Here is a 26,425-nt window from a genome sequence, read left to right as displayed (position 1 = left end):
CACCTTCTTACTTCTTAAAAATCTGAGAAATGGGGATTCTAATGCCTGCCTCGCAAGATTTTCGTGAGAACTAAAGTGATATCAAGTTTCCTGATAAGTAGTGATAGTGGACAGTTAGTACCTTCACTTCATGGGCCCGTCTTGAGAGATCAGAGTTATGCCAAATTTCCTTCCTGTATAGACTTTTCCACATGTTGAATAGAATAGTTAAAAAGCCACAATCAAAATATTCTTGGCTGATAGGATCTTGCAGAGTTTTCCCAGGGTCTAAACCAGGAGTCTGCAAATGTGGTTGGTGTGCCAAGTCAGGTTGGCTGCCTGTTTTTGTAAATAAAGTTTTATTGGAACACAGTTATGTCTATTCATTTACATATTGTGTAGGTCTGCTTTTGCTACAATGCAAAATGGCAGAGTAGAGTATTTACGACAGACCCTGTACGGCACACAAAGCCTAAAATATTTACTGTCTGACCTGTTCTAGAAAAACTTTGCCCGTCTTTGGTCTAAGATAATGATTTGGTTGGTACTTTCGACATTCATTTCTTCAGGTTACTCAGTATCCTGAGGTGGCACAATGCCAACACCAGTGGTAGGTAAAGCTTGCAGTCAATTCATTAAGTAATTTGTACAATACCAAAAATTAATTTGATTGAACTTCTTCCTTAAAAAGATGGAAGTGTGTATAATGAACTCCATACCGTTTGTTAGAAAGTGAATGAACTGGACAGCTTCTTTTTGTTGTTGTTGTTTGTATTAGGGAAAGATCTATATGGTAATAACAGGAAGGCGTGACTGATTTTCTTTGAATTGATTGGTTGTCTCGGTGTCCCATAGACTTGTCCTTGGTGCGTCTTTATTATAGTTCCCAAGGAGGCACCTTAGGAACAGAAAGTAGTTATTTCAAATTATTATGGTGCAGATTTGCCTTTGCTTTCAAACAACTTGGTTAGAGCAGCAAAGTTTTCGTAAATGGACAAATCAGGGTCTCAAAATTCTCATTAACATAGAACTCTGCTCTTAGGATTTACTCTAGGGGTCCACTAAATAGCCAGCATTTTTAAGGCAGTTAAAACTAAGGAAAATGTGTAATATACATAAAATTTTTGGAACCCTATCTCCTACAAAATATCAGGCACACTTACAACATGAAGTAATTTAGGTCTGTGGGCAATCTCTAATATTTCTATTCTGTGTTACAGCTTTTGCTTATTCAATGAGCCTAACAAACATGTTTACTTCTTATCAAGTTTATCCATCGATTTGGTGATTCTTGCTGTTAAGGACAAATAGAATCCGAAAGAGAGGCACGAATTTGCATGCACTTTCTGTAGGTGAAATAAGGGGCACACATATACCAAAGACACAGATTTAATTGCTAAAAGAGCAGATGATTTTCATGGTGAATACTTTATTTCCTTCTCTCTATATTTTCTAAAGAAAATTGCCAGGTTAGTCCCCCACTACACCCCAAAAGTTCCTGAGTCAGAAGTTTGAGAGAAGTTTTCACACTTGCAAATCTGTTCTTTTGTGCGGGGGTGGGGTGGGGTGGGGGGGGAACCAATCAAGGTTGTCCACACTTGTTCATTAAATGTATGGACATTTATTTCACTAAGACGTCCTGTAAATATTTTCTTTTAAATTTCTCATTACAAAGTATGCATATCAGGTTTTTTCCCTTCTGACTTCTTTCTAAAGGAGTTTATTTTCCCACTGAGTGAAGATGTCCACCAATTTCTCATTCTGAGCCAACCAACCAAATCAAAATTGGCTAATTGATTATTATCATTAACATAATTTTCACCTTTATGACATACTTAGCAACACTCTAGTTTTCTCATTTTTGTAGGATAACTGCTTGGAAAGGATGGGCCAGCCTGGAATGTAGGGGCCTTCTCTGAAACCCCCTTGTCCTGGTTGTGTGATTTGTGGAAGAGGCATTTCTCTTGCAGGCAGGAGACAGGGATTCTATTTTCCACTCGACAGATAATCAAGCCACCTAACCACTCTGGGTCTCAAATGTTCCAGCTGTGAAATGGAACTTGTCTTTTTCTGACTGAGGGCAAGGAGGTGGAACTTGATTGAGGTTTTTTTCCAGCTCTAATTGCTGAATTTTCCTAAGTGCTTATGAAAAATAAATGCATGTTTTAAACCATGAATCTTTAATTAAATAGAAGCGATTCTTGCATCTGCTTAAAGCAGTGTTTTTCAATCTTGGCTACACATTGGAATGCTCTGGGGAGATTTAAGAAACATTGATACCTGGGTCCCAACTCAGAGATTCTGATGACATTGCCCCAGGGAATTGGGATTTTCAAATCCTTCCCAAGTAATTCTAATGTGCAGCCAAGGTTGAGAACTGCTGACCTAGAGGTGGAAATTGATGGCTTTCTGATGCACCTTTGGACATTACACTGCTGTGAGTAGAGCATTCTCAATTGTTTTAATAGTAACAAATAGCAGCTATTGAGTATTGAATACTTATTTGGTGCTGTATAGTGTACCAAATATTCTGTTGGATAAGTTTGGATTGCATTTGGTTGCTAGTGAAGAGATCTGAAATAACATACATTTAAATAAGACGGCGGTATACTTCTTCTCATATAAAAGAATGTGATTGCATGGAGTCTCCTCAGTGCCAACAATGTCCCAAGCTCCTCCTGACTTTCTAGTCTGCTGTCCTTGGCATGTGGCTTTTGTCCTCAAGGTTTCTTTATAGTTGTCACTATAACACTAGCCATCACATCTGTGATCTTCATCACATTTGCAGACAAGGAAGAAGAAAAGAGAACAGCAAAAAGATCATGCCTCTCTACCATTGCCTGTTCCCTTAACACATAACTTCTGCAGACATCTAATGGCCACTCCTATTTACAAGGGAGAACAGCATAACTGTTTAGCTGGGCACATTGCTACCCTCCATAATGCAGGGGCTGTTAGAAAGGAAGGGGAAGGCAGATGCTGGCTGTGACAGCTGCCAGTCTTGGCTACACTTTGAACATATCTCATTTACTTATAAAATCTCCATGAGGTAGGTTTTGTTGTAAGGCCTATTTCACAGATAAGAAAACTGAAGCTTAACGATGAGGTTAGTAACTCACACACACAGCAAAATTCATCTGAACCAGACCCCAGGATTGACTTGCCAAGCTCTTCCGTCTCCCTGCCATGGTGCCTGTCTCATCCATGGAGCTTAGGAGGCACTCTAGGTAAAAGCATAGGCCTTCCACATTAGGTAAAGTACCGATGGCAAAATGAAGTGCACCAGCCTGCAGATGTCTGTTCATACCTTGAGAACTCATTTGTGATGTGTTTAGCTCATGCTTCAGCTTACTCATTGGAGAAAACTCGTTCTTTGCTTACTGCTATATCTTTTCTACTGAGCCCTTTTCAGACATATTAGCTATAATGGATGGCTCAGAAAGGGACCTAGAGTCAGCCCCAAATATCCCAGCCTCTCTTGAATAGAGAGCCCGATCTACCAGCCTGTGCTGGGATCCTGAACCTTCTAGACTCTGGAAAAGTCAGGTGGTCCTTTCACATCTCTGTGTGTGTGTCTGTGTGTGTGTGTGTGTGTGCAGGTGGGGTGTGGAGAGCAAGATATAGAGAATAGGGTTTTATTCTGGATTAGAGAGTGACATCTCTGTTCTGTCTTTACCTTTAGTAGTTTAAAGCTCAGCTTCTGGGGCAGATGGATCGAAGTTTGAGTCCTAGATTATGCCTTATTGGCTGTGTAGTGCTGTCGATTCCTTTGCCTCTTTCTGCTGCCATCTCCTCATGTATCCACCAAGGATGTAGTTCCTACTTCACAGGGTTGTGGTAGGTGTTTACTGCTATGTTTGGCATTAAGTAAACGCTCAATAAATATTAGCTACTGTTATTATTTTCCCATTCTCTTCACTCTATCTCTAAGGACAAAGCTCATGCAGGCTAATTCTAGATTATAATTCACACGGCCTTTGAGCTCTGTACGTTTTGGGAAATGGCAGGGCACTTTATTTCCAGTCTTGTAACTCGTGATGGGGTTAGTAATCAGGTTAATACTGATGGTTATTCTGATCATTCTGTGACCAAACTTGGAACTTGGGCTGTGATTCCCTGCCAACCTTATAAGGTAGAATGGCAGCAAGGCTTGTACTGACTGGCAAACTTGTGTTTGTTTTTTTTAATTCACAAGATTGGACTGAGGTGTTTATAATCTGGCTGTGAGGAGAACAACACTTGAAATATGCAAGAAATAGCACTAATGATACCGAAAACTGAAACAACAACGTGCTGCCTGCCTTTCTTAGTAATGGTTTCATTAGTACCACTTTCTGGGAAGCTCTGGTCACCAAAGAATTACAAACCAGATTCATTCTCATACCAGGTGTTGGGACCAAAAAGGACTTGACCACCCTTAAGAAAAGTTGAATTACTTTTTAACTGACTAAAAAGAGCCATAAATTTAATAGGAAGAGAGAAAAAGTACAAAGATGTTTAAAACTTTCCAGGACTGAGAAATGCTGAGGAGATAAAAAAAGAAATGAAAGAAGAGAAGCACTAGACTTGAAAATAGGAGTAAGTCTTCATGTTGGGTGGAAGCCACACCCATTCAGGGAAAATAGGTGTAAAAATAGAAGATAGGAGGAAAAATCAACCATCTACTTATTGTTCCGGGCACACATGCATCCATCCAATTCAGAAATATTTACAGCTGGTGAAATCAACTGGTGAAATAAATGATCTTCAGCAGAAAGGAGGGGAGGGTGGAATGGGAGAAGGTGTCAATGGGACATATAGCATTGGATATGGATTCTGAAGGATGGATGATAATCAGACTTCTTGCTTAGATCCTGGGGCATGCACATACATTATAGGACTTAAAATACTAGCATTGGGAAAAAAATCCAAGGATACCTAGGCTGATGTCGACCACATTTTGGTCACAAACCCCTTTATTTAAACCAAATCTACTGCAGAACCCCAATATAAAAATAAAAATGAAGCAGTTTTGTGAGGATATCCAGAGCTCCGATGGCTCGTTCAGTCCCAGATTTCCCTGCCTCCTTCACTCTGTTGGCACCTGCAGGCATCATAACTATATTACAGGGTTCTTTGAATCGTAGCTTGACCACCCAGACCTGGACCAATCCTTCACTCCATTCAGCAAGACCCCTGATAGCTGGTCACAGGCTTTTGGTCTACAGACTGAGTTGCCATGAAGCATGTTGCGTTGGTCTTCACGAGGCTTGGAAGCTGTAAGGTCATGTTTTCAGTCTTTGTGGATCTCTTGTGAATAAGAGAAGCATAAATCCCTCAAAAATTGACTGAGTGACTTCTTTTTACTGCTCTTCTCCAGGGCCCTTTATAAGCGTATCCCCCCACATGATGAGGTCCATTGTGTAGTAAAACTGAGAATTAGCCAAAAAGCCCTTCTTGGCTGGCCGCTTTGCCTCTCGTCGTGAATCCATTCTCAGGGCTACTTTTGCTCATGTAGGCTATACCCCAGGCCACCATAAGCCCTGGGACTTCGGCAGTTGGGTCTGAACCCAGAGACACAATGTATGCTGAGGTCTGAAGAGTTCATTCTCCAAGACAGTGATCTTTATCTGAGGGTCTCAGGAAAAGTTTATTTCTTTCATAAGACTCTCTTCGGCCTTGAAAATCCAAAATTAGATGTTTCTTAAATCAAGGAACAAACAACGGATGGCCAGCTGCCTCCTCCAGCTGCCTAACCACAGGATTTTCCACTCCTAGATCAGACTGGCTCTTCTAGATTCGAGCCTTGATCTAATGAGGAAAGATGTATGCCTCTCCTCTGCTCCATCCCTCAATGTGGTGCTGCCTTGCTATAGAATTTGGGTGGGCACCTGGGGTGGGTGAACTCTCCTCCTTCACCCCCTGATACAGGACTGTTTGTCCTGACCTCTCAGTTTAGGCCCTTTCTCTCCCCTTTTGATGGCTGCTGCTCTTGATAAAACTGAGGCAATGCCTAGCATGTCAGCAAGGAATCTGCCGTGCTCCAACAGCTGATAAAACTCCCCTCTCCACGCACCAAAGAGCCCTCCCTTGTACGCTGCCATTTTTCTATCCCATATGTGATATGTGCTCCTAGGTTTCTAATCCCCTTGGAGGAGTATCTACAATGCAGCTTAAGCCATGTCTGTGTTCCTATCCTTTTGGAGATATATACATGTTCCTTAAAGGACTGAATTTGAGGTCAGGACAAGGGCATGCCATCTTACTCTGTCTGCCACCTAATTGCTGCCACTCAAAAATATCCAAGGTGTTCATTCTTGGAGTCATCCTTTAAAAACTCAAATCTGCCACAAACCTAATCCTTGGTGACTTCGGAAGAAAGGACTCTTCTGCTCGGCTTATGGTATCTTTACAACATGCCAGTGCCAGGGTTTGGATGTCTCCTGTCCGGGCTTGTTGTCTGTGAGTGAGGTCTTAGACAAGCCCCTCTGCAGCATCATTGGACTCCCTGTTTCCTAAACAGGGCTATTCTGCTGCTTGGGGATGTCAGGCCCAGGTACCAGAGGGATGATGTTCAGGAGCATGATGAAGACAGGTTGAGACAGACAGCAGATGGCCTGGGGTATGTGGAAGACAAAGACAGTCAGTATTAGAATGCAGCACGATGGGGCAAGTTAGGGTCCTTGTACCAAGGCTACTTCTCTGGAGAGAGATGGGTCATGGACTGTTGCCTGAGATCAAAAGAGAAGCGGCCATTTGTTAGGCACCTATTGTGTACCAGGTGTCTCACTGTGTCAGTCTCACACAATCCTCATGATAACCCTTTGAGATGAATATTATCATTATTCTCATTTTGCAGATGGGGAAACTGAGGCACACACAGGTTAAATAATTTGCCAAGAGTTACCCAGGTGATAAGCAATGTAACAGACTTTTCAAAATAGGTCTGCCTGAGTCTCAAACTATTCCACATTGCTTCTCAATGCCCAGGATTTTAGGATTGTATTGGGTCCTTCTTCCCCTCCCAGTTGAAATGGGTCTACCCTTAGATGGAGGTGGGTTAGGATTTCGTCAAGGGTAGCTCTAGACTAGCTCAAAAGGAACTGTCAATTTGAATCTCAGGAAGTTACTCTTGAGACAGCAGAGAATCTTTGAAGCCAGCTGATTTCCATCTCGGAATCCAAGTTCCTGGGACTGGACTTCTCCTGGTGGCTTAATCAGCCAAGATAGGATAAGACAAGCTGCTGAAACATCCTGGGGGTTCCCCCAGCGCCTGCCACTTTCAGTATCTTGCACAAGGCTCACACTCATGGTGTGTACTGAGCCTCTGACCCCAGACCAGTCTCTCTGCATTGTAGACAGCACAGTCATATCTTTTGCCACGCTCCTCTTTATACAGTCCTTGTAGACTGGGGCCCCTGGTTTGCTGCTCATTTAAGCCTTACTGAATCAAGTGGAGGTGGAAACCAGCCAAATGAACAAGAACCACTTCAATTCTGAGGCAGTGCAGCTCTGTCACAGTTTGTAATTCTAGATTTGCTTGTGCTATTATTTGATCAAAATCTGTATATGCCACTAGATTAGACTGTAAGCTCCACGAGGGCAGGAACCTAGTCTACTCTGCTCAGCACATACTTGTTCAATGAATGTTCTGCCAGAAGGTCTCCCGATCTTGTTACCCACCCTGGGACATGGTATATCTGTGATGGGAACCCTTTCTGCATTGGTGACTCCAGTTTCTATAAAAGGCGGGCAGATGCAGCTGGTTTCTCAGGTGTACTTGTCTGCTGTCATTTCAGTCGAAAAATGCCCAAAATAAACCTTGTGGGGAATTGTTTGGGTCTCTCAGTTCTCGTCACTCCTGATGTGAACAGACTGCTGGACTGTTCTCTTCTCTCCCCAAGAGTACTGTTTCTTGGGGGAACTGGCAATTGAGGGAGACTGGATCAGGGTGGTCCAAGCCCAGACTCCAGCTGGAGGAAGGAGGGTTAGAACTAGGCCAGGGACCATTTTATTATTGACCTCCAGTGTCTCCCAGAGAAATAAATGGAACTTGCCTGAGTGGGGAGGATATGGGCAGTGAGGCAAAAGTGGGCTGTGCTAGGAATCAGCGGTCCTGGCTTTGGCTGCTGACACTGTTACACGAGCAGTCCCTTGGCAAGTCACTGAACATCTCTGAGCAGCACTTTCCTCATCTGTGAAAGAAGGGAGAGGGAGAGGAATGCCTCCCCTCGCAGATACACCATGTCCTAGAGTGGGGGACAAGATCAGGAGACCCTCTGGCAGCCCATTTTGGAGGTTGTGGTGAGGACTCACATGAAATCCCTTGTGTCAAAGGCTCTGAACATCATGCAAATGTGAGCATGGTTATTTTGGAGTTCCTAGGAGTTCAGATGTGACTAGGAAACACATGGACCTTTGTCACCCATTCATTCCACATCCCTGAGTCGACATAAAGAAGAGGCAGACGTTGAAACTGACTCTGGGAGAAGAGAGCCGGATCAAAGAGCCTTCTGCACTCAGCTCATTCTGCAGGAGGCTTGGAGGGAGGAAGGACATGTGGTGTGAAGGGTGCGGAGAGCACCCGGGGAAGGAGTACTTGGGCAGTCATGCTGTGAGAACCACACCAAGGCCTTTGGCTGACCACCCTGAGGTCATGGGGTGGGACATTCAGAACTTTTGGGACAATCCAGTTTATCTCGAGGCTTCACAGTGGGAGCCCGTTAGGCAGGAGCTTGGTGGATAAGGGTGCGCTGTGGGGAATGGGCTCTGTCGTAACTTGAGAGGAATCCCTGTGTGATCACCCCGGTGTCCCTTCCCTGCTGGCTATGGCTGCCTTTAAATAGGGATCACTCAGCTCCTGGACTCCTTTGGTCTGGGGCTCTGTGGTCCTAAGACGGGACAACCTTCTGCAGTCACCCCATACTTACTTGAGGGACTTTCCCAGCTGTTCTTCATCAGGTCTTTTCTCTCTAGGTCCTTTGGTCTGCCTAGGTCTGGGGAAATTCTCAGTGGCTGTAGCCCTTCTGGAGCCTCTCCCAGTGGACCTGCCTTGGATTGATGAGCGAGCCCTGTGGGGACACAGGGATACAGAGAGGGAAGATGACACTGACCACTCCCTCCCATTCTCGGACCAGACCAGAGAACAGGGGTTGGTGCCATCTTGTGATCTCCTGAGGGAGACATCCCTGTCTGCCAAGCTTCTGCTTTCTCTCACATCTTCTCAACACCTTCTTTAAGGTCACCTTTTTTCCCTGTCTTTTTCTGTTCTGCCCTGAGTGTTATATAGATTGCTAGAATATATGAGTGATGTGTTTATATTTCCTGGCTGCTGGGTCCTTTCCGTTCAAACATTAGTGAATGGAAAGTCTACATTTACATGCATACGGGATCTTTTTGTTGGCCTACATTAAAATTAAAAAAAAAAAAAGTAAACTACAATCTAGTGTAAATTGAGCGGGAAAGGCTTTCTGTAGCGTGTCAAGTCCAATCTTTGGCCAAAGCCCAAGTTCTTTCTTCCTGTTTGGAAAAAAGTCAGCCATTGTCCGTGAATGGAAATTTGAAAACTTTGACTCAAACCTTTACCATAAGAAGAACACCCGCATTAGTGTTTCAATTAACGTTGTGAATAATCCTTCAGCCAACCTGAGCTAACTTTCCCAGAAGTCCTCAGCTATTTCAGGCCACGAACACAAATGAGGTTCTTCACATTAAAGTGAAACGTGTGGGCATCTTTTGTGACTTTGTTTTCGGTTAGAAGTTAGGGTGTTTGTTAGCCCTAGGCTTGAATTCCTTTTGTTCAATTATTTATTTTTGGTCTTGCTACAAGTAAACAGAAAATTACTTGTATTTCTCCTTACTAGGTCTTTTTTTCCTTTTTAATAATACTTAAGATCCAGCAGTATTAAAAGATAATAATATTTACATTGGTTACCTGGAGCAATCAATAGTGTGTTTTATGTTCTTCTGGGCTGGAAAGCTGTTATCCTTCAAAATGGCCTTGTGTGGCTGACGCCCTGAGGTTCAGCCAGTCAGCTGTGAATGGCATGAGCTCTCAGTGGGAGAGATTGTCAAGATGGTTGGATGGGTTCCTGTTTTCTGATTCCCTGGTGATGGAAGTGCATACTTATCCCGGATCCCACTAGTCCTTAGAGTAGCTAGCTGTTGTCCAACCTGATGCTTGGCCTGGTGGCTCATGGGAAATCACAAGAGAACTATGGCTGGTGAAGGGTTTTTTCTCAAGAATGCCTTGGAGGCTGTCTTAGGGAATGAATGAGTCTGACATGGGCTCTTGTAAAGCCACCCTTCAAGAGAAGTTACCAGTGACCACTGTGGTGTCAGCTCCATTCAGAGCCATTAGGAGAGACCTGCCTCCTTAGCTAGTAGCTTCTGCACTTTGGCATGAATGTGGTTTGCATGGAATAATTAAATAAACAAGGGCTGACAATTTTGCATATTTCCTCAGTGATATTTTATTATACCTTCCTCAAGGAACTGGAGCGCCATGTTTATTTAAATCAGTGGAATCCGTATGTTCCCGTACCTTGGTGCAGAGCAAGTGCAAATGCCCGCGTGTGGATCAGGGTGCTGTCTGCAGCAACCGGTTGGCCTGCATCTGTCATGCTCTGCACTCTCCAGTGGAACAGCAGCTGCAGATCTCTTATTTTTGTGATGTGGAGCATGTCCGGGTATGTGGCAGGGGGAACTGAAATAGCCTCTGCTGACTTTTTATACTTTCAGATTTTTTCATTGCTCATTTTGGAAAAGGGAAGCCCTCACTGGGGCCAAATTCATGGGTTTTTCTGTAAATGAGAGTTTTAAAAAATTTATTTTTATTTTTTATTTAAAAAGGTTTTTCTCAAATCTCTCTGGTGGCTGACTTCCAGTGGTACAGAAAGGCAATAGAGTGAATAGTGAATCTCTCAGCCTGTAAAAGCAGATTTCCAAAGAGGGCCAAGAAGCTCAAGTTTAGGCGGACAGACTTTTCTCAGTGATGGACACTTGGATGCCTACAGGAGACATAAAGGGCCCTCAGACCACAGGATAAAGGGTGAGAAAGCTTCAGGTTCTGAGGGCATGCTAGCTCAAGCTGCAATTTGGTCGTGCTCAACTCTACTTTGGGAAATTGGGCTTTCATCTTCTCTGCTAGTGTGTTATTAGTTCGATCTCCTGTTTTAGTTTCTTTGGATATTCTTTATCATTATTTAAAAAAATATTTTAATAATTAAAAAAAGTCTTTTAATTATTTCAGCTTAGTTGCTTAAAGGCAGCTCAATTCAGGGATCCAGATGCCCCAAGGTGAGGCAATCGTGATTTCAGACAAACTTCTTTTCCTCGTCCAATTTTGTATTTGTGAGCTCAGTTTTCGAGCTGGTGACAGGAGGGAGTGCAGTGTTTACATGTTTATTGTTGCTTCACGTAGATTGGTGTGGAAGGCACCAACTGTAAGTTTTCAACTTGCAAATACACTTGGCCGCTGGGATCGTTGGGCATTGTCCTGAGGCTTTGGGTTCTGTTATTTCATGGGCACTTTGCTCAGACACTGTCAGAAGCACTCTCACTCTTGCCTGCTCAGTTGGAGTCAGTTACAGGATTCTTGGCAGCCGGTTGTGGACACATGGGTGGGCAGTCAGGAGACCCTTGGGAGCTATGGGAGTTTTGCAAGTGCAATAGGAAGAGGTGGGGACTTCAAAATTGCTCCCCATATGGTCTGTTGTGCCAGGGCACACTTGTTGACACTGTGGGTTCCAAGGAAGTCTGGACATTAGATGGCACCTTCTGCTTACAGCACCTCCTCCAACCCCTCTTTGTTCATTGATTTAAGAACAACAGGAGGCAGAAAGCCCTGGCTTGACAAGATCCTAGAAGTGCCCAACTGGTCTCTTTCCAGCCAAGTGTGTGGTGTGTCCACTTCCTGGGAGGGAGTGGTCCCAGGAGGCCTCTGAGCCCTTCCCCAGAAGTGTACATGCAAATCAGATAGGGGTGAGCCCGTACCTGTCTTTGATCTGCTCTGAGATGTGTGCATATGGGATTGAGCCTTTTTTGTCTCCCAACTGAATTAAGAGGGTGACCATTGTGCTTGGGGCCCCAAATAACCCCACCCTTCGAGTGCACAAAGTCTCAGGCTGCACTTTGTAGAAGTTTAAGGAATAGCTGGAAACCCAGTTGGAGACAAGTATAGGTTGGGTGAATGGCTGTGAACAAAGCTGATGCAGCTATGGTGATGCTGAGAAGGAGCGAGCACAGAGTGGGAGGGGCAGGTGCCCCTGCTCTCTGCCATGTCAGGCCATACCTGGGATCTGTGGTCAGCACCAGGCATCACCCAGCAGAAGGGGAAGTGGCAAATAAGACTTGTGCAAGAGTGTGGCACCCAGAAGGAAGGCTGGGAATTAGAAACATGTCATTGAGAAAGAGCTGAAGGAATGGGAAGTTCATTCAGATTTACAGGGCACCCGGTATTTGTGTTCAGATGCTGGAAAGGGCTTCTACTACTACTACTACTACTACTACTACTACGACTACGACTACTACTACTACTACTACTACTACTACTACTACTACTACTACTACTACTACTACTACTACTACTATCACTGATAGTATTTGATTACATGTAGTCAGTGCTTACTCTGTGCCAAGCTCTATTTTATGCACTTCACATGTAATTCTCAAATTGCCGTGCAGCGTACATACCATTATGATCCTCATTTTATAGATGAGAGCACTGTAAATAGATTATGAATTGTGAATTTCATTAGAAGGTAATGCAAGGAAATATGATGCTTGTTACCCCGAGGCAGGTTGAGTAGGAGGAAGAGCTTTCTGGCATAATATCCCTCCAAAGGAAGGTGGAAGAGGGTGGAGGGAAAGGAAGCAACGTAATATGCATTGAGCAGCTACCATATACCTTGGGAGCTCCCCGTGTATAATTTTAGTTAAACCTTACAACAATTGTGTGAGAGAGAAATTATTATCCCCATTTTACAGATGAGGAAATTGAGGCCGAGACAGTAAATAAATCTGAGAACTTTCTACCGTCAGTTGCAGTCCTGATTTGTATACAGATATTTTTGGCTCTCAAGTCCATCATCATTGCTGCTTAGAACAAAGGCGGAGGTGCCCAGGTGGTCCTGGGGCACAGATACCAAGCTGGCTCCCCCTGCTGTACACTTCCATATCAGCTTGAATTTCACAGATTGGTCACAATCTGACATTCTCCCACTGGTAACAGTTTTATTGCTTGTTTTCCCCACTGGACTGCAAGATCCACGTGGGCAGGTGCTGCATCTATCTTGTTCAGTGCTGTCTTCCCAGGGCCAAGGAATATTTGAAAGAATGAATAAATACCAGTAGGGATTGCTCATTAGGTGGGACAGGGGAAGTTAAAATGAGGATAATTCATTATAATTAACCTCCTCTTGGGATATTATAGGGAGATTCACGTGTTAAATCAGGGATGGATTATCAGTGGTTCTAATCCCAGCAGATCTTCAGAATTACCTGAGGGATTTTTATACATGTAGATTCTTCGGCCCACATCAGACTCCCAGAATCAGACTGTCCGGGAGCAGGGAGGGCCTGGTATCTGTATTTGGCAACCTCTGGTTGATTCTTCAGCATGTCTAGGGAAGAGACTCCAGCAGGTGGGTCTGAAGTCCAGCTCGCGATGCTAGGATTCCTGACCCCACATCCTCTGTCCCTGGGGCTCATGTCTCTCCTCCTGCTGCCTGTGCCCAAGCTTCTTTCTGTCAGCTGGGCTTCAAGGCCAGGCCATGCTTGTGCCTGGAGCCCAAAGGGGGGTCTGGTACCAAGTCAGGTGTGGGATCTTATCAGCTGGGTATTTACTGGGCAAAGTTCAGCCAACGCAGCGCTGCAGATCCGGGTTTAACAGATACCCAGGCTTCCGGGCCTTTGATTCAGAGTCCAGGTCCCTGGGGTCCTTATCGGTGGGTGATAATGGGCTACCCGTGTGGGTCCTAAGAGCCAGTGCCTCTTGCCACTCAGCTGACCCAAGCCTGCCTTCTAAGGGCCCAGGGTCCCTAGGCCCCAGGCTGCCTGGGTGGGCAGATTGTCACTGCTCAGGCATGGCTGCTTTTGGCTTGTCTTCCCAGGCCAGGAAGGGCCCTATGCTGTGGCTCATATCTGGGTCAGTGCTTTGGTGTCCCGGCTTTGATGATAAGTGGGAAATGAAACTTTCTCTCAGCAGCAAGGTGGACTCCTCTGACCCTGGGGCACATGGATCACCATTGGTTATTTGTCTCATGTCCTGGGAGACACTTGCTTCAGCCCATTCCTTCTAAAGGTCCAGTAGAGGTGAAGGGGAGACACATGGCAGCACATTTTAAAGAATTGCCCCAAATCAGTTAATCGGCAAATAGCCACTGAGCTTATGGACAGGTCATTTGGGTAAATATAGAGAAACAAGGAGGAGTTTATACTGTAGTTGGGGTCATAAGAAATTTATACCCAAAAGGATAACTGATTATTACATAGCAGATGAAAAGCTTATTGAATACTTACTCGGTACCTCATTTTATACAAAGTATATACTGTATTTCCCGTTTACTATGTCAGGGGTTCCTCGTATTCCTTTGTTGAAGAAATTGCGGATGGAGAGGCACAGAGAGATTTAGCAACTTGCCCAGGATCACACAGCTAGATTGTGTCTGGGGCATGATTTGAGGCTTGTGCCACCTGACTCAGAGTCCCTGCTCTTACTGCCGTCCTCTGCTGCCACCTGTGATAAATACTGATCAGATCTGGAAATGTTTGAAAGGTTGTAGGGTGTAGAAATTCCATGGGCAGCAGGGGTCCTGGGTTGCCCTAGTCTTGGGTCAGGAAGAATCAGGAGGTTGAGACAAGTGAGAGGGAATTCTGACCATGGAAAACTTCAGGTGAAGATGGGGTCGTGGGTCATGCAGGGGACATGTAGAGAAGTATAGACAGAACTTCTGTCTTGAGTCAGGGTTTAGGTAGTGGTTAGAAGAAAAATGAGTTCTGATCCCATTGTGGAGGCTTTTCCATTCTAGGCTAAGGAGCTGGGCCTTAATTGTCTGGGTGTGAGGGAGCCATAGAACGTTTGGCGGTGGGAGGAGTGACAGTACTAGGAGAAATATTCTAGGAAGTCTCCTGTGGTCTTCTGGGTTCAAGCACAACCTAGGGGAGCAGGCAGATTTTTGAGGAAATGGACACTTAGGGGTGGGAGCTTGTCTGAGGAGGACCACGGGCTCCAGTGACATTGCTTTTCACAGCTACAGCTCCAGAACAAGCCCCGGCCGCTCCCCGGCCGTACCAGGGCGTCCGCGTGAAGGAGCCGGTCAAGGAGCTGCTGAGGAGGAAGCGCGGCCACGCCAGCAGCGGGGCGACGGTGGCACCTACCGCGGTGAGGGGCTGCTGTGGCTGGTGTGGGGGGCGGTGAAGGGGTCAGGCAGGAGTTTGCTTCCTTGCTCCTTGCGATACTCACTGGGGGCATGGAGGCAGCACTTTGCATGGTGAAGCCTGCTGGAGATGGACCTAGGGTGGAACAAGTCAGTGGTCCCTGGAGGGAGGGGTGGCTGGCTGGCTTGACCCATGGAACAAAGCTACTGTCAAGGCCTGAGTGAGCGAATGACCCACACACCTGGGTATGAGTTAGGGGCTCCCCTGGGAAGAGGAAGACACCAATTCCCTCAGTGCACAGCCTGGCTAAATGGAAACACAAATCCCCGAAAAGTGTAGGTGGTGGTGGTTGGGATACGGGGTGGGGTGTTTTGTTCTACCAAGGGAAATTCTTACCCTAGACTCTCCTGCCCTGGGGTCCCCAGTGAGTTCTCTGCATAGGGCTAGTTGGAAATGGCTCAACCTGATTCTGGTCTTCTCTTCTCCCCTCTAGGTGGTGCTGCCCCATCAGCCCTTGGCGACCTACACCACAGTGGGTAAGAGCTCCCCACAGCCCTGGTCTCCTCCAGGTCTCTCGTCTGGGTGTGGCACCTGCAGTTCTGTAATCTCCTTCTTCCCACAGGCCCTTCCTGCCTTGACATGGAGGTCTCTGCTTCTACAGTGACGGAAGAGGGGGCCCTGTGTGCCGGCTGGCTATCCCAACCAGCACCGGCCACCCTCCAGCCCCTGGCGCCGTGGACACCCTACACCGAGTATGTGTCCCATGAAGCTGTCAGCTGCCCCTACTCAACTGACATGTATGTGCAGCCTGTGTGCCCCAGCTACACAGTTGTGGGGCCCTCCTCGGTGCTGACTTACGCCTCCCCACCTCTCATCACTAATGTCACGGTATGTCACACAAAGGCAGAGCTGTCTCCCCCTCCCCCACCCCCCATGCTGAGGGAACCCTTTTAGAACCAGGGCTGACTTCCTGCTATTGACTTCCAGGATAATCAGGTCACCAAAGCCCACTTATCCCCCAGGGAGGCCTGGTCTTATTCCCATTGACCTGAAATATCTTCCACCAAGACGTTTTAGGGCCTCTTTTCTTGTGTTTGGGCTCCTCAGGGTTGAGAAGGCCTTTTGCATCTCTATTCTAAATCTCCCCAACTGCCCTGTAACCAGTGAGTCTTGGTTACAAGTTAAAGTTTTTGGTAAATGGGGTTACCAGATGAGATCTGCGTAGGGTCTCGTGCCAGAGCCGGTCTTTTTATTCAGATAGCTTAGGGAGTGATCATTCGCTTAGCAAATGGGATTTACCAGATTTCTAGGCTTAGCAACAGGTGATATAACTTTTCAGAAAACTGTGTTTTTGATGGAGACAGACTCATCTGTAGGTTAATTTTTTTGAGTACTGTCTCCAAGTCAGATTGCCTGTGTTTAAATCCCTGTCCTTTCACTTACTAGCTGTGTGACCCTGGGCTGAGTGACTTAACCTCTGAGCCTCAGTGTCCTCATCTGTAAAATGTTAATACTAACAAGAGTGTTGTTGCCAGGGCCCAATGAGATAATGCATGTGGAGGGCTTAGCACAGTTCCTGGCGTACAGAAAGCACATGATAAATGTTGGTTATTATCATCTTATCAAAGTCTGCCAATAACGTTAGCAAGGGCTACCTTCAGGTGCCAGATAGGGAAGGAAGGAGCTGCTCCCCCAGGAATGGAGGAAGGAAGAGAAATAGTTTTATGCAAATGGTGTCTGTTTGACCAAAGGAATGGGAATCTCAAGTGTTCAGGGGAGATAAGGCCTGTGGTTACGGTTGTTTTCAGCTCCAGTCCAGGGAAACTGTGGGGAGTAGAGTTGGGACCTCAAGTGGTCACAGAGCCCACCTCAATGGGGGAACTTTCTTTGATTGCCCACATCCCCTCCATTTCCCTCTGGGGTCCGGTGTCCTCCTTTATGCACCTGCTGGCTGCCTCCAGGCACCTTCCAAGCAAGGTCTGCAGGAGCCTTTCCACCCCAGACCTACCTGGTTACCCAGCAAACCAACAGTGGGGCCTGGATGACAGTGGGTAGGAAGGAGTTAATTCAACACCTTTCCCAGGCAACTCATTTCCATGTCAAGGGGCCTGGAAGATAGAATGGTTCCCAGCCATTTTGTTACCAAGGATTCCTTTCATTATTTATCCTCTTTCATCATTCCCACCTTCTGCTTTGAAAGGTTCTGTGTATCAAACAAACTGTATTTATCAAGAAATAATTTATTTGTTTTGCCATTTTGTAAATTAACTCATCAAAGCTGGCTAGAGCTACCAGTCAGCACTCCTGATCGGCAGAGATAAGAGTTGTGGAGCCAGGTTAATGTAATTCTATCCCTGAGCAAAGAAATCTGCAATTTCAGTTGACCTGTACAGGTATATGACTTGAAAATGTAGGATTTCCATTTGGATTTTGGAAATATTGGAAATGATAAGGCTTTCTCAGATCCTGTCTGGTCCCAGGACACTGAGTTGGGGACCACTAGCTTAAGTCAAAGGAGAGGAAGTGGTCCTTCTGCAGTAGATGTGTACACGGCAGCCTCTGAGACCCTTTCGGCTCCATCATTCTATGGAAAAGTGCCCTAAAGCCGTGCTACTCAAACTGTGGTCCCTGGACCAGCCACATCAGCATCCCCTGACATCTGCTCAGACATGCAGAATCCCAGGCCCCATCCTAGACCTCCTGTGCCAGAATCTGCATTGTAACAAGATCTCCAGGAGGTTAGCAAAAGCTCTGCCTTAATGGACTCTAAAAGTTTACTCTCAAGACACAGTGGCAACCAGAGAGGGATATGACCGGGGAGGTAGGGGTGGTGGCGGGAGGTTTTGGCCTCTCTCACATCAATCCATGCAGAGATCTTCCTCTTTCACCCTCTTTCCTTAACTGTGCAAGAGTAGTAAGAATCCAGGCCCTGCCACTCTTGCATGCTTGACCTGAGGTTTGTGAGGGTAGTTGCTGTGCAGGTGACAGGTTCGGTTTGTAGAGCATGTGGGAGAATGGTCCCGACCCTCGGAGGGTCATGGGGGGCTCGTGGGGTGGGATGGCCATGGGCGAGCAGCTTAGAGACAGAGGAGCAGGAGGATGTGGAGGCATCAGGCAGCAGCAGGCAGAGAGGCCAAGTTTGCTTTCCTCCACCTCGGGTATGGCCAGGCCTCCCAGTGCTGTCGCCACTAGAGGGGTGGGAGGTGATGGAGCCGTGGTGGCCCATGGGGACTTCAGGATGCCAAAGCTGCTGTGTGGAGCCAGGAAAGCCTTTTTGTCTGGGTGGGACAGTGGCCACCTTCAAGATACAGCTACTAAGCTATGTGGCAGGCTCATTGTTTAACACGTTGCGTATCCTAGACTTTAAGATGAATATTTTTTCACATTTTAAGATCTCTGAAATCAGAATGCATTGTATATTTCACAAAATGTGAAAAATCCTGTCTAATTTGCACAGATCTACGACTTCCTTACTATTTGTATCCTATTTTATAGATGAGAAAAATGAGGCTTCCAAGTGAGGAAGTAGCATGAGCAAAGACAGATAGCTAGCAGGTGACAGAGTGTGGGAGACAGTTGAAGTTTGTCTAGCTTCTCCCTTGGGGACCACTTTGAGCAGGGGGAGGTGGAGCCCTCTGAAGTGAGAAATCAGTAAAGGGCAGAGTCTGGGGGGACGTGGAGGCCCCTATGAGAACAAGGACTGGGAGCTGGAGAGCCCAGGGATCTAACCCTCGGTCCTGTGTTTCCCCTGTCACAGACGAGAAGCGCCGCCGCGCCCACGGTGGGGCCCCAGCTGGAGGGCCCAGAGCACCAGGCGCCCCTGACCTATTTCCCGTGGCCTCAGCCCCTTTCCACGCTGCCCACCTCCACCCTGCAGTACCAGCCACCGGCCCCAGCCCTGCCTGGGCCCCAGTTTGTCCAGCTCCCCATCTCTATCCCCGAGCCAGTCCTTCAGGACATGGAAGACCCCAGGAGGGCCGTCAGTTCCCTGACCATCGACAAGCTGCTTTTGGAGGAGGAGGAGAGCGATGCCTACGCGCTCAACCACACTCTCTCTGTGGAAGGCTTTTAGCGCTGGCTCCCACCTGAGAGTCCAGGTCCCCAGAACTGGAATTTACAAATGAGCCTGAACGCGAGCCCCTGATTCATATTTGTTTGGAGGAGCCGTTTCATAACTACACTTTGCACCCCACACCGAAATTGTAGACCCTTCCTTCCTTCTCTCCCTCCCTCTCTCTTTCTTTCTTCTTTCTTTATCTAATTCTGTTTCTTTTTGGGAAGAGATTTTAAGGATTACATTTTATGCCCAAAGTTGCCAAGTCTGTGGCCGGGTGCTTTAATTTCTGTCACCTTTCACTCCCCGGAGAAGGCGCCTTCTGTCCAGTGTCCGCTGCTTCTCCCCAGTGCTCACTGCTGACGCATTTTAGGGCCGGCTACACCCTCTGTCATTGTGAGGTGCATGGGATGCCCTGTGGGAAGACCAGCCCTGCCAGCACCTCCCGAGAGAGGCAGCCAAGGGCAGACCCGATGCCAGAGTCCTTGAACTGTCAGTTCCCACAGTTGCTCCTTTGTTTGCTAGTCTCAGCCCGGGCCAGATTTACGGTCTAGGTGGCAAAGTCTCAAGGCCTGGGGCTCAGCATAGTGATGGGTGGGGGGTGGGGGCGAAGAAGGAACATTGGCGTGGGTAGGGGCAGGGCAGTGACAGGAGAGAGGGACAGGGCAGGGTTGGGGACAGGCTGCGTGTCTATGGTTGGAGGGGGGTGTGGCAGGGTGGGGAAGCTTGGGTTATATGGGGAGAGGAGACTGAGGAATGATTTAGCTCCAGATTACTTGGTTATGAAGGACAATAAATTTAAGAAAAATTTTGCTTTATTAATTGGTTTTGCTGCTCTCCTTGAGGATACTTGCAAGGAAAACTGAGCTGTTATAAACTGGATGAATGATGTGTTTGGCCATTTCTGTCCCACCTCCAGAACCTCTGCTGGTGTGTGTAGGCCAAGGCCCACTGAAGCCTGATGGTGACAGGCCCTTGTTTAGTGCTGTCACATGGGCTTCTTTAAGGTCTTAAAAGCATCCATAAGCCACCATGATTGGAGCCAAGCTTTCCTCCATCCAATCACCATCCCTCCTGGGGGCTTCTAGAGCCTCAGCCAGCAGTACCATTAGGTTTCATTTCAATTTTTATTTGTTTTTCCTGGAGAAACATAAGATTTGCAGGGGACTGAATGCAGTTGTTACTGGGGGTGCTTGGTTCCTGGTAGGGGATGTGTGCCTTGGGAAATGACATACCGTTTGTTAATGACATCATCACCACTACTAGGCAGACACGTTAGGTGGTGGAATCCATGTCGTAGTAATGAACTTTTCTGGGAAATGATGGTTTTTTGGACACATTTTGTTTGCCATTAAAACAAACAAACGAACAAACAAAAACAAACAAAAAACTCTGGAAAAAGCTGCCTTTTTTGAATTTTTTCAGCTTTGAGTTTATTTTGGCTCAAATTTCTCAGTATCTGCCTAAAGTCCCAATATACATGTATTTTTATTCAGACTTAGTTTTTTAGATTTAAAAGCTTATGGCAGCATTTTAGATAATAACTTTATAGTTAGTGATGGTGGGCAGGTAAGGGAGGGAAGGCGTCTCAATCCTATTTGATTAAAAGCCTGAGTTTCCTATAAAAAAACACTATGCAAGAGTTTCTAGCCTATTGTTTGAGGATTTGAGAGGATGCAGAAGCAACTTCCATAAAGGAATTAAAGTTGGCAAAAACTAGCATAGAAATAAAGTACTTTATGTATTTGCTAAGATTTAAACGGTATCTTTTGGGGGACAATCAGCTTTGTATCTCATGAATATTCTAAATAAATAAATAAGAAAATACACTGTCACTCTAAAAAATAAATAAAATAAAATGAGGTCATTAGGATAGGCCCTAATCCAATATGGTGAGTGTCCTTATAAAAAGAATTTTGCTCACACAGAGATAGACACAAAGAGAGAGATGATGTGAAAAGACACAGGGAGAAGACAGACACCTACAGAGAGGACTGGAACAGATCCTTGCTCGCAACCCTCGTAAGAAACCAACCCTGTAGACACCTTGCTTTCAGACCTTCTAGACGCCAGGACTGTAAGGCAATAAACTTTTGTTGGTTAACCCCCCCACCCCCCAAAAAGGTATCTTTTTTTCTCTTATCTTGAGGTCAAATTTCTTGGTTGTAGTAGTCCGTCTAGGTTTCTTCCTGGGTTATTTTGCTAAAATGGAAACATTTTCAATAAAGACTTATAGAGAATTTTCTGTGCCAAAGTGTTTTTATTTCTTATCAAATTAATCCTCTAAGCTTTCAGTCCCATGTCAGACAGTGTCCTTACAGGAAGGAGCTTACAGTAGTCTTGTTGATTTTGCTAATTGATCTGTTACAGGAGAAGATAAAACCAGTCCCCACTGTGCCTGCAGTCCCATTCTCCCAAGCAAAACATGTTTGTGGCTGGTGGGTTTGGTCTCCAGGAGAACAGACATCTGAGGAGAGGAAGGAAACCTTTTAACCTGTTGTTCTTCCTGTTATTTATGTTACACGAGTAACTTTCATGATGCTGCATGTCCAGGGATAGGTCCTATCACGGGCATTTCCACAGCAGGTTCTGAAATCCATCAGTCAGGACCCAGAAGCATGTGACCATCATGCAGGGACCATTCCCAAAGTCAGCCATATCTTTGGGCCAGGTATCACAATGAAATGAAAATTCAAGAAGCCAGTCAATCCCAAGACCAATCCTTAGAGTGAGTCAAGTGTGGAGGGGTCTCCTTTTCCTGGTGATTTTCTAAGTTGGTAAGGGCCTCTAAGCTCACTGCCTTCATTGTTCATCTTTATTGGGGTAATTATTTTTAAATTATCTACATTATTCTGCTGTATGTCTCATTTCCAGATTTTAGGGTATGATAGCCCCAAATCTGGTTATTTAGCTCACTTTAGATTATCAACACCATTATCCTTTTTCCTTATTTCCCATGTAGATCATGACCTAGAAAAAAGACATGGAAGAAAAGAAATTTGAGTTTTTTTTCTTCAGCTTTAGTGAGGCTCAACCGTAAGGGAAAACCTATTAAAAATGTGCTTTGCCTTACTTACCCTCTTTTGAGGTTGAAGTATGAATAATCTGAAGTGCAGTGTGAACAGAGTGGCCAATTTGGTATAGATTTGTGCTTTACAAGATTCTGATCTTGGAGGCCATTCATTCCCAGCATGGAATTGGGGAGCAAGGAGTAGATAAATATGTGGTTGGATGAAAAAGGTAGACATCCAGAAAATAATAAGATCACACGACCAAGGGCTCAAAATCTTTGAACATCAGTGTGCACCCACATCTAAGTGGAAGTTTGAAGATATGTTCTAAAGCTAAACATGAATTTCTTGAAATCAGCAACCATAGATAGATTATTTTGTATAAACTTACTTCATTTGTGAGTCAAATATGAGGCACTCAATAATTCCTCATTGAGTTGAATTAATTTAGGAAGTTCTCTATTTACTGCTCCTAAATATTGATATGGATGATTGCAAGTTGATTATAGTGGAGTCTCCTTATTGGACTACTGACATGTGATGCTTCTCAGATGTTTTTCTGAATGCTTGGGTAGAAATATTCATAAACTGGTGTTTTTAATCTATTTGTCAGATTTTCTATGTCAATGGCTGCTGTGGAAGGAGTTTCCTTCATTCATTTAACACAAATTAAAAAATTTTTTTTATTATAAATTGACAATTTATAATTGTATGTATTTACAGGGTACAAAGTGATTTTATAATTTATGAATACAATGTGTGATAATTAAATCAAGGTAATTAACATATCATTCACCCAAAATATTTATAATGTTTTGTGGTAAGAACATTCGAAATTTATTCTCTTAGCAATTTTGAAATGCTCAATACACTATTATTAACTATCTTCACCATTCTGGTCAATAGATCTCAAAAAAACCCTTATTCCTTCTGTTTGAGATTTTATAGCCTTTGACTATGATCTCTCCATTTCTCCACTATCGAGCCTCTGGTAATCACCATTCTACTCTCTGGTTCTATGAGTCTGATTGTTTTAGATTCCACATACAAGTGAGAACATTTGGTATTTGTCTATCTGTGCCTGTCTTATTTTACTTAGCATAATGTCCTGTAATTCCATTCATGTCTCAAATGATGGGATTTCCTTCTTTTTAAATTATTCTATTATGCATATATACCACATTTTCTTTATTCATTCATCTGTTTATGGACACTTAGGTTGATTCTGAAACTTGACCACTGTGAATAGTGCTACAATGAACATGGGAGTGTGAACATCTCTTTAACATATTGATTTGAAACCTTTTGGGTAAGTACCTAGAAGTTGGACTGCTCAATAATATGGTAATTCTATTTTTAGTTTTTTGAGGAATCTCCATAGAGTTTCCCATAATGGCTGTACTAATTTACACTCACACCAACAGTGTACTAAAGTTCCCTTTTCTTCACATCGTCATCAACACTTGCTATCTTTTTGATAACAGCCATTCTGACAGGTGTGAGACGATATCTCATTGTGGTTATAATTTGTATTTCCTTAATGATCAGTGACGTTGAGCATTTTTTCATATATGTGTTGGCCATCAACACATATTATTGAATGCCAACTCTGGGCTAGGCAGGCATTGTGCATTATTACGGATGTCTACTAGGAAATAGTAGCTCAGTGACCTCTTTTCACTGTGAATAACTATTCTTATATATGTATATTTAGTTATTTATAAATTATTTTCTCAAACTATTCTATGGTATAATATCCATTATAAAATATTCACAACAATTTAAAAAAGAATTTAAAAGATGAAGTAAATATAAAATAAAAAATATTTTAACTAATTATTTGATTTATTAATAATATATAAAAATCCATTTGATCTCATTATAAATAATATTTAGAAGGAGAAATATTATTGAATATGCCTAATTTCTTTTAAAGATCTTCATGATGTACCATTTTGAAGACCTGGGCTTAACTTCAATTGATTTCAGTACTTTGAATACATGTTATAGCTGAAAAAGATACCACACAAACATATTTGGATCCAAATAGAAATAGTATATTTTTGACTGTGCTAAATAAATGACAAAAATCACTAAAATTTTTTTCATCAGTTAACACAAAGGGTTTATTTTTAAATTTGTCTGGTAAATTTTCCTCTTACTGACATCAGCTAGTTTTGCAAATATCATTGAAGGTGTTGTCTTTTTATATTTTTAACACATTGAATTAAAATTACTCGAACTCTTTATATGGAAAATTTTTAGACAAGCTAAAAAATTCTGTTTTCATTTAAGACTGTGAAGATAGGTGACACATACCTATATTGTTGTTAGCAACAATATCACATTGTGAAAAGATTACTAAACGTTCATTAAACTTCCACTTTGTAAATGTTCCCCTCATGGCATGAATTTCTAAAAGCATCATTAAAATGTTATCTCTACCTTGATGGGCCGGATTAAAATTGTGTTTATTATTTTAAAAATATCAGCAGGTAGTATATTTTGGACAGTCAACTTAACAATAACAGTAACAAATCAGCAAATTTAATATGCTTGTATTTGTATTTTTAAAAACAATATGATTCATTTTTAAATTTGACAGTTCTTGGGGGTTTTTAGCGATGAGATAATTAGCGATTCCTTCTATGGAACAAAACAGTCTCATATCATTATAAAGATTGCACCATTTAGAAGTGTTGTGTCTATAAAGTTAACCACAATGATATCATTCTTAAACCTCAATATGTTGCAATATGATGGAAATGAATTAACTGAGGGCACCGCCACCACCTCCATTCTTGTGCATAACTTCCTCTTGTTTCTGTGGACTCTCGGAACCATGGGTCACACATAACTAAGTAGGGGGTAGTGCACCAGCATTAGCTCATGTTAGGATGACCAACTCATCTTGGTCTTCCTGGGACTTTTTTGATTTCAGCATTGAAATTCTTGCCTTCCAGGAAATCCTTCAGCCTATGGCAAACCTGGACATTTGGTCGCCCCAGTGCACATATTAAATATAAGAAAATATTTCTTTATTCATCTGTTTCTTTTTTCTTTTCTTTTTTTCCCTTTTCCTTTTTCTATAAAAGTAAATTAGTAGTTTCTTTCTGCATTCCAGTAGATTTTCTTGTGATCCGTTAGATACATGCACCACCCTTCAGAGGTTGTGATAGATTCTTGCTTGCTAGATTTCTCACTGAAATCTCCTCTGACGACCACAAGGGGGAAGCTAGCTCCTCCTTGAAGAACCCTACGGTGACATGTTCTAAGTCAGGACTAGGTCCAGGAACATGGGTGCTTCTACCAAGAAGTGATCCTGGTGTTTGTCAAGGAGTGGAAGAATGGGATACACAGTTATTATGTACTTTCCTAAAACTAATATCAAGTTCTCACAAAAGGTTTTCTTTATCCAACCTGGTTCTAATGAGACACACATATTAATATGATAGTGTCAACTCATCTGGGAAAATCTTAAGAGGAAGCAAACATTTTCCATGAGGTCAAGGGAATGTCTTCACCCAATCCAACTAGGGGGAAACTGTAACAGCAGTTCTCAACCTTGACTGCACACTAGAATCACTTGCGGATTTTAAAAAAATCCCTGCATCCAGAGTGTGCCTTAGATCAATTAAAATGGAAATGCTGGTGGTGGGGATGCAGGCATCAGAAATTGTTAAAGCTCTCCAGGTGATTCCAATATGCAGTTGAAGCTGAGAACCATCACTCACCCACTCTGCCCCTCCAGGGGTGCTAGGATTGTTGCAGAAAAAGAGATCTCAGATGTATCTTACGTGTGGCACATAGAAGTGATGCTGTTCTATTTAACTGAGTAAAATCTCTTCATCAGAGAATGAAAGCCCAATAGTCTTAGCAATCACTAGAGGGGGCCTCTAGAGTAGACTGACTCAGTTGACAGATTTCAGCTAAAGTCATTTTAAATGTCTTTTATCGGATAGTGTGAGGATTTCCTTTTAATGTATATAGACCCACAAGCAAATGCAAGAATGAAGCATAAAAG

At 44.0% G+C, this 26,425-nt stretch overlaps 1 protein-coding gene across 1 annotated transcript in view; it reads left to right on the top strand.

The window, feature by feature from the left end:
- POU2AF1 (POU class 2 homeobox associating factor 1) overlaps positions 1-19,408 on the top strand; it is a 36,204-nt gene extending 16,796 nt beyond the window's left edge. Inside the window, exons 2-5 of the mRNA XM_063093288.1 lie at positions 15,210-15,340; positions 15,830-15,872; positions 15,959-16,224; positions 19,094-19,408. Of these exons, the coding sequence (XP_062949358.1) occupies positions 15,210-15,340; positions 15,830-15,872; positions 15,959-16,224; positions 19,094-19,408 (755 nt within the window). The remainder of the gene's footprint in view (positions 1-15,209; positions 15,341-15,829; positions 15,873-15,958; positions 16,225-19,093) is intronic.
- The last annotated feature ends 7,017 nt before the right edge of the window (positions 19,409-26,425 follow it).

The sequence above is a fragment of the Cynocephalus volans genome, chromosome 4 (assembly GCF_027409185.1).
Source record: "Cynocephalus volans isolate mCynVol1 chromosome 4, mCynVol1.pri, whole genome shotgun sequence".
NCBI lineage: Eukaryota > Metazoa > Chordata > Mammalia > Dermoptera > Cynocephalidae > Cynocephalus > Cynocephalus volans.
This window is presented reverse-complemented; position numbering and strand designations above follow the sequence as displayed.